Here is a 7,768-nt window from a genome sequence, read left to right on the forward strand (position 1 = left end):
CACACGCATACACACACGCGCGACACGCGACAGGCCGATCCTCACGTTGCGCGTCACACTCTCGACCCTCTCGCCACGGATTTCAAGTACGGGACACGCGACGACCGCGCGACGTTTCCGTGCGATCGCGGCATAAACTCGCGGGCGAATCCGCTGCCGCCGCGAGATGCTCCTCGATTACGCGCGAGCTAAATTACTAGACGCGCGTCACGCGCGGCGACCACGGCAGTTCGCTAATCATAAAATTATTATATATAACCATTGTACATAATATTAAATTATATTAAATCATATGTAACATACAGCTGTTATTTATTTTAAATTATATAAAATTATATATAGCTCATCATATCATATAATTTTTACATACACTTTAGTCAAACGCACTGTACATATGTACATCACGAGTTCATTTACTTTTTTTCATCTTGCAATCTATATTACTAAAGAACTGTAAAGAGATTTATAATATAATATATACACATATGTAAAAAAAATGTGTAAGTCCCTTTTTAGGCATAATCAAGTTTATTTCATTTATCAAAATAAATAATTTAATAAATTACATTTTCTCTCTTATCTGACACTTGTCAATATCTTCAAGGATAAGATCGATTATCGAGATATCCTTTCCCATTATGTAACAAGATGTCTTGTGTATATGCATTGGCAGCACTCTATCGCTGTCATGTAAAGCATAATGTATTTTATCTAAATAAAAATCTATTTTACTTGCGTAAAGTGGGCCGTTCGTTTCATACTTCAATACGTTTGTGTCAACCTGCTCAACTAAACGATTTAAATACCGTGCTATATTTACCATCCCCAGAATTTTATGCATTCCTGGCAACACCATAATGGGATCAAGCCCAATAGGCTTCCAAATCACAGTGAAAGATATATCCACGTTTGCATCCTTGCTGAAATAAAGCGAGCCAAAGCCAGCAAGCTTCTTGGGGAAGTTTGTCACCGTAGAATGAACGTGCGTTGACAGAGAAACACGAAAGTACGGTGCTACGACTCGTATGAAAGATAAGATGAAAGAAATTGGATACTGTGGATCGCAAAAAATAACAAGTTGCTGCCTAACAAATTTTGGCTTTTCTGAAGGATGTTCCGCCACCTGCTTGATCTTCGTTTCCTGATTCGACTGTGTTTTAACTGATTTTTCTTCTTGCTGACGCGTTTTCCATTGTAAACGAGTCATTCGGCTAGTTCTGCAAATAAAAACAATAAACTTAATGATCAGAATATTAGTTTTCAACTTTGGACTTTGTATTTTTCACAATTACTTGACTTATAAATGTTTTACCTAATTTTATTTCCAAAAAATATACTCTGACATAAATACCTTAATAATGCTTAGAATAATATTTACTTCTCTAAACGACACAGAGGATTGTTATGAACCATTTCCATGTCCACTTTTGGTCCAACAAGATCGCGTATATTGTTCAAGCCATATTTAATCATTGTTGGCCTAAATTAACAATAAAGTGCGTTACGTTTTTGTATTAAATATACGGCATCATATTTATTTTCTAACGATGTACCTTTCTAATGATAAACCCCATGCAATGACATTTACATCAGGGGGTAGGTTCATTGGCAATATCATTTCGGGCCTAAACATGCCGCTATTGCCGATTTCTATCCATTTCTCCAGCCCGTTGTGAAAACAGAATATTTCCATACTCGGCTCAGTGTACGGATTGTACGCAGGTTTGAATTGAAGCTGAGTGATGCCAAGTTTACTGAAGAATTCGTATAAAGTACCGATAAGATTGCCCAAAGTAAGGTTGTAATCAGCGATGACACCTTCAACCTGATGAAATTCGGCAAGATGTGTCGCATCCAGAGTTTCATTGCGGAATACTCTATCAATACTGAAGTACTTGACCGGCTTAAACTCTCCCTGAAAGACATTTTTTTATTTAAACCGAATAATATAACATTTACGTCGCCAGTCAATAATTAACCCAATTAAGAATTTTTAATCGACTATACTGGCAATGATTATAATCGTGGTAACGATTATAATCGTCGTGACAAATCGTCACCATGTGTCTACCAAGGATTCTGATCATTCTAAAATTGATGTAATTTTAGATGCTTATAATATATATAAGCATCTTAATTAAATAATTAAATTTATTGCAAAATTTTTGTTATTTATGCCTCATCGTCCTTGGAAGAGCAACTTGCGTACCTCTCCTACAACCACATACCTTTTCCATGAGTTTATACAACATCCGTGCGCTGTTGGACGTTGTATGAGTGCGTAGCAAATTTTTCTGAGCCTCTTCCAACTTCCAATCGTATCTGTAACCTTGAGATCCATAAGCTCCTTTACTATGAACAGTCTTCACTCTTTCGAGATATTCCATGGGAAATTTTGTGCTAATACGCGGTTCTAAAAGACAAAACTAAGTTTTATCCGTGTCTTTTGAGCATTGTTTCATACGACAGTCTGTGATAAGGTACCAGAGATGAAAAAGGTGTCGTGTGCATCACGAGCGGGATGCTGTTGCGGCTGGAAGAGAGCGTCAAAATTCCAGAAAGAATTTTCTACGTAATTATTCGTCTCCATTTCTGTAAATCTAAAATAAAGTACTTTTTGTGATAAGACAATTAATAATTCTACATAATAGGTACACAGTATAAAATCTAGATTTTTTTTATACAAATCCTAACGGAAGATTGATGTTGCTTACCCCATTTCCAGAAAGATTTTCCTGAATTCATGACGAACTTTTAACAACGGATGTAAATGTCCAATTGGAAGTGACGCACCTAGAGCCTCAAAATTATACGGTTTGAATTTTTTGTCTTTCCAAGTGCCATTTACCAATAAATCTGACGTCAAATCTGCCTCTAACTTTTCTACCTTCGTAGAAAAATTTGGTCCCTTTTCAAGACGCATACTCTTAATCACCCTGTCGTGACAAAAAGACAGATTGAAAGCAGAATAAGAAAAAGATACATAATTTTACAATTGTCCTTTACTTGTTTCAGTCAGACTTACACCTCCTGCAAAAGCTTCCTCTTCTTGTATTCCGCTTTAATATTTTCCGGGACACTTGAGAGATTCTTCAGATGTGTCTGTACGACGTCTACAATGGACGGTACCTTCTTTCGTACGATAGGAACGTCTCCGCTCTTGTCGAGCTCGATCCATCCAGTGACCATCGCCTTAGAGAAACCTACTTTGGCATAAGGGCTAGACTTGACGAGCTTTGCCTGGGGTATCCCTTCGTCAGGAACGGCATTGTAAACGACCGCTTCGTGACTGCCGTGTTCTATTATGTGCCTCCCTTCGTCGGTAAGCTCCCATTTCTTCTTGGAAATCGGTTTTACCACAATTAACTGTAAGCAGGTATATAAAATTGAACGTTAGAAGTTAATTCTAACTAAACCGGAGTAACGTTTCCGGGGTAAGGAAATATTTCAGCGAATACAGTTGATTAGCGCGTCACGCGTTAATTCAACCGCGAGTGCAAAAACAAATTGAAAATGTATAGTTTAGACGGCGGGTAGCGATCGACATAAGGATTGCCATTGTTGAAACAAACTCACGCCATCGACTGTCTCAAGACTCTTGGCCGCGCCCACGATCTTTTGATGATCCTCCTGAAATTCGTCCGCCAAATCCAACAAGTTCGTTTCGCCACGTGCACCCAGATGCTCTAAAATTCGGTCCGTCAACAGCTTTGCCATTTTGCACCGTTGTTGGCAGCGTGCCCACGCAACTGAGCACTAATTTATTGAAACCGGCACGAAACCACGTGGTACGAAAGGCCTACACGAGCCCTACATCATTCATAAAAGATGACAATTTGCTTACACCTTTATGATGTGCAGTGGCGTAACAATCGACAAAATGCAGTCATGAATGTCATGATGAAGACAGGTGTAGCCATGGTTCTACAACGCAAACGATGGCAACTGCTAGTTGAAAAGTGATGCGGGGTCTACAATGCGAGTCGCAAGAATTAGACCAATCACAGTCGATTATTCTCTTCAAATACGATTGTGATTGGTCCATTTCCTACGACTCACGACCCACGACTCGCATTGTAGACCCCGCATTAAGCTGGATTCAGACAGGACGCGTCATGCGTCAAGCAGCGAGTAGCAACCAATCAGCGAAGCGATATTTTCTACGCCACTGCTGATATCACCTCGCTGATTGGGTTGCTGCTCGCTGCTTGACGCGTCCTGTCTGAATCCAGCTTAAATCTGATCGGTCGCGTTCAGCAGACCAAACCGCTCAGTAGCAGTCGAACGTGATTGGCTCTTACTTTTAGAACCAACCAATCAACGCAGAGTGTTGATAAGACGACACTCAACAGTTGTGTCTGCTGAACGCGGCCATCTTGAACTGGCTGGATGATATCTGGACAGAGACAAGGATCCTTTCTCCTATCTGGATGAACCGCCCTATGGACTTTCATACTTCATGATCGTCGTCTGCTCCAACCACGGGTTCAACGCCGACGCGCAGTTTATATTCGAACAAAACATCGACTCCACACGTGACAATTGATACAAGTTTACATTGTTTACATTGTTTTTTTCTCTCACGGGGGATGCGTGTGTCGAGATTGTGAAAGATATGTTTTAAGATTATGCAGTACTCTATTTTCAAGAAGAACTTCCACGTGCGTCGTAACGAGCACGTCGTAAAGGTGCCCACGTGAATCACGAGTCTACGGAGTACTCATATGATCGTTGTCATGTCGTGCTCCGTTTCTCTCGGATAGACGTTTATTCCTTTAAATTAATGTCGATTATGTTGAAAAGTGATCTCTACCGATCTGCCGGGTTCGGAGTGCGTAGATCGAACGAGATCCCGCGAGGATGGAGTCGCAGAATACTGTTTCGCGTCAGTCGGAGACCAAGGGATTCGATCTCTCAGCTGGAAACACCTGGATATATCCGGAAAATTATCCGGTCCGCCAGTACCAGTATAACATAGTTCAATCTGCATTATATCGCAATACCCTGGTCTGTTTACCCACCGGTAAGGAAGAAATATATTACTCGCTAATCGCACAATCAGTCAAATATAAAATTATACTTTCGTCTTCAATTTTACGGCAGGTTTGGGAAAGACCTTCATCGCCGCCGTTGTGATGTACAATTTCTGGAGGTGGTATCCGTATGGAAAAATTATATTTTTGGCACCAACGAAACCTCTGGTCGCTCAGCAGATCGACGCGTGCTACGAAATAATGGGGATTCCAAGCGTTGATATGATAGAATTGACAGGTTTTAACGTCTATGTTTAATAGTAATTTTATACCTCGGAGCACGTGTGTTATCAAATCTAATAAATATATGTCACTTAATTTGTAGGTGCGGTAAGTCAGAAGAAACGTGAAGTAGCCTGGCGCAAGAAGAGGATAATATTTGCCACTCCTCAAGTATTTCATAATGATCTTGACAGATCGATCATACCGAGTCATTTGATCAAGTGTGTCGTCATAGATGAAGCTCATAAGGCTCTGGGCAAACATTCGTATTGTGAGGTAAAAAAAAAACGTAAAGAATATATATAATTATGCATTATTATTATCACAAACCAATTAGATTTGTAACTTTTAGTGTATCAAGATATTATCCACGCAGAATCAGTACTTTAGGATATTAGCGCTTTCTGCTACGCCTGGAAATAAATTAGATAATGTTCATGAAGTAAGTAAACTCAGTGCTATATGTAGATATTTAATTTCATTGGAAATTGATTTAAAAAAAGAGAGCAGGTATATTTTATTTAATATTCTATTGCATATAGGTAATACAGAATTTACACATTTCCCATTTGGAATTGAGAGATGAGAACTCCATTGATATAATACCATATGTTAATAAGAGGAAAGTAGATATTATTTTGGTGCCTCTTAGTGACGAATTAGCTGCATTTAAAGAAAGATATATTACTATCATGGATCGCCACGTTAAGTTTCTTATACAATGTAACGTATTGCGAGGTCATACTGCAAACATATCTAAAGGAAGGGTAATTAAATTCTATCTATAAATGTTTTACGATTTACTGATACATAGTTTTTAATGTTTACTGCTTTTGTTCAGGTATTTTATTTGTTGAAAGAATTTAAGACGAAGACGGACAAATCTGGAAATTATGGGCAAGTTATGAAGATATTGAATATGTTGTTAACTATGTATCACGCTTATGAACTTATGATCAGGCATGGATTGCGTGCCTTCCGCAAATTTTATGAAAGTACGTGCACTTGTAATTTATAAACAATTATAGTTAATTTTATAAAAGACGCTATGATTTGTTGAGATATTCATCTATGTAAGCACATTTTTTTTTTAAGAAAATTTTATTTTTAGCTCATTCTGATAAGTTTTGGATGCATAGTGAAGATCAATTACGAGATTTATTACGTGACATAGAAGTTTATCTCGGGCCGTTTCCAGAATTGTTTCCCAATGGGGATGTATCTGAGGTTTGCAAAACTATCTTTATGATAAACTAAAAAAATTAGATAGATAATATATATAGAAATAATTATTTCAGATGCCAGAGAATATCGTATTTGGACATAATAAATTTCACAAATTGAAAGAGTTGCTTGAACATCATTTTAATAACAACAATAGCGATCGAGAGGACACAAGAGCTATAGTTTTTGTCGAAGTTTGTATATTAGCCTTTCAGACTGTCTCGTCTATATATATATATATATATAACATATGCTATTTATTTAACCTTTGAAAATTATAATATAGAAAAGTACTTAATTCATATACAGAAATATTAATATGTTCCTCCATGAATCTTCAGTACAGAGACATAGTCAATGAGGTCTATATTTTGCTTTTGCAATCAAAACCGATAATTAGGCCACAGATGTTTGTTGGCCAAGCTGGCCAGAAGCAGAAGCAACAAATAAAAGCATTGGAAGATTTTCGGAGCAATCGTGTGAATGTGCTGATTTCAACAAGTATAGGTGTGTGAGAAGTAGTGACATTCATCTTATACCATGCCATATTTTAATCTTTATGATTTCTATCTGTGTTTCTTGAAATATATTAATTCTTCGATAATGTGTGATATAGGTGAAGAAGGATTGGATGTAGGGGAAGTTGATCTGATAATATGTTTTGACGTATCACAGCATTCCCCGATAAGATTGGTTCAAAGAATGGGCAGAACAGGACGCAAACGAGATGGTCATATAATTGTTCTTGTTACAGATGGGAAAGAACACGAGGTAACTGAAGACTTGACAATTTTTTAATTTTTTTATACATACATTTTAATGGAAATACATACTTTGCAGAATTTGAAGTCTACCCTTTCCAGGAGGGACTCCCTAAACAATAAAATATTGAACACAAGCAATATATTCTCCTCTTTATACGATAATAATCCTAGAATGATACCAGATCAATTTACTCCTGAATGTCATAAGATACATATTACAGTACTACCAAAAACGCCAAATCTAAAAGGTAAAGGAAAGAGGAAAAATGTTAATAAGAAAAATGAAGCATCTGATGTGAAACAGAAAGAAAGTAAGTTTTATGAATTCTTTTAATTCCCTTTTTTCCTCGCAGCTATGTTATATTTATCAAAATAGACTTATTCTTTTTTTACATTACTTAAAAGATATATATATATATTTATTTCACAGACTTACCTAAAAAAGATATTGGTCAACCGTCAATGATGAAATTTCTTACCGATGGTAAATGTGACGAACAGAACCGGGATAATAGATGCAATATT

At 37.4% G+C, this 7,768-nt stretch overlaps 2 protein-coding genes across 3 annotated transcripts; one reads left to right on the plus strand and one right to left on the minus strand.

Annotated features, from left to right (window-relative positions):
• Positions 1–509: 509 nt before the first annotated feature.
• LOC112452382 (phenylalanine--tRNA ligase alpha subunit) lies at positions 510–3,900 on the minus strand. Of its 2 annotated transcripts, none has more exons than XM_025012558.1 (8): positions 3,577–3,900; positions 3,026–3,366; positions 2,715–2,936; positions 2,485–2,600; positions 2,229–2,413; positions 1,554–1,915; positions 1,379–1,480; positions 510–1,217 (listed from the first exon to the last, which is right to left on the minus strand). In XM_025012558.1, the coding sequence occupies exons 1-8, from the start codon at positions 3,715–3,717 to the stop codon at positions 563–565; spliced, it is 2,124 nt and encodes a 707-aa protein (XP_024868326.1). In that variant the 5' UTR covers positions 3,718–3,900; the 3' UTR covers positions 510–562. The 2 variants fall into 2 exon arrangements, with proteins under 2 accessions (XP_024868326.1, XP_024868327.1); XM_025012559.1 differs by having other exon boundaries at positions 1,125–1,217; positions 1,352–1,480; positions 3,577–3,717.
• Positions 3,901–4,456: 556 nt separating this feature from the next.
• On the plus strand, positions 4,457–7,762 carry LOC112452383 (Fanconi anemia group M protein; the record flags this gene model as incomplete). Its single annotated transcript, XM_025012562.1, has 12 exons — positions 4,457–5,023; positions 5,104–5,271; positions 5,359–5,531; positions 5,608–5,697; positions 5,798–6,022; positions 6,097–6,250; positions 6,367–6,482; positions 6,554–6,673; positions 6,821–6,986; positions 7,096–7,250; positions 7,320–7,554; positions 7,674–7,762. Coding segments are annotated over exons 1-12 (1,854 nt in total), but the record flags the coding sequence as incomplete, so codon positions are not given.
• Positions 7,763–7,768: the final 6 nt, after the last annotated feature.

This window comes from Temnothorax curvispinosus, unplaced genomic scaffold (assembly GCF_003070985.1).
Source record: "Temnothorax curvispinosus isolate PA1 unplaced genomic scaffold, ASM307098v1 QBEX01003329.1, whole genome shotgun sequence".
NCBI lineage: Eukaryota > Metazoa > Arthropoda > Insecta > Hymenoptera > Formicidae > Temnothorax > Temnothorax curvispinosus.

Excerpts from the sequence above, each read along its gene's own strand:
- LOC112452382 (XM_025012558.1), bottom strand. The coding sequence starts at position 3,717 with ATGGCAAAGCTGTTGACGGACCGAATTTTAGAGCATCTGGGTGCACGT. Across the intron at positions 2,937-3,025 it reads AGGAAGCTTTTGCAGGAGGT|GGTGATTAAGAGTATGCGTC; the intron begins GTAAGTCTGACT and ends TTGTCACGACAG. Across the intron at positions 2,601-2,714 it reads AAAATCTTTCTGGAAATGGG|ATTTACAGAAATGGAGACGA; the intron begins GTAAGCAACATC and ends ACTTTATTTTAG.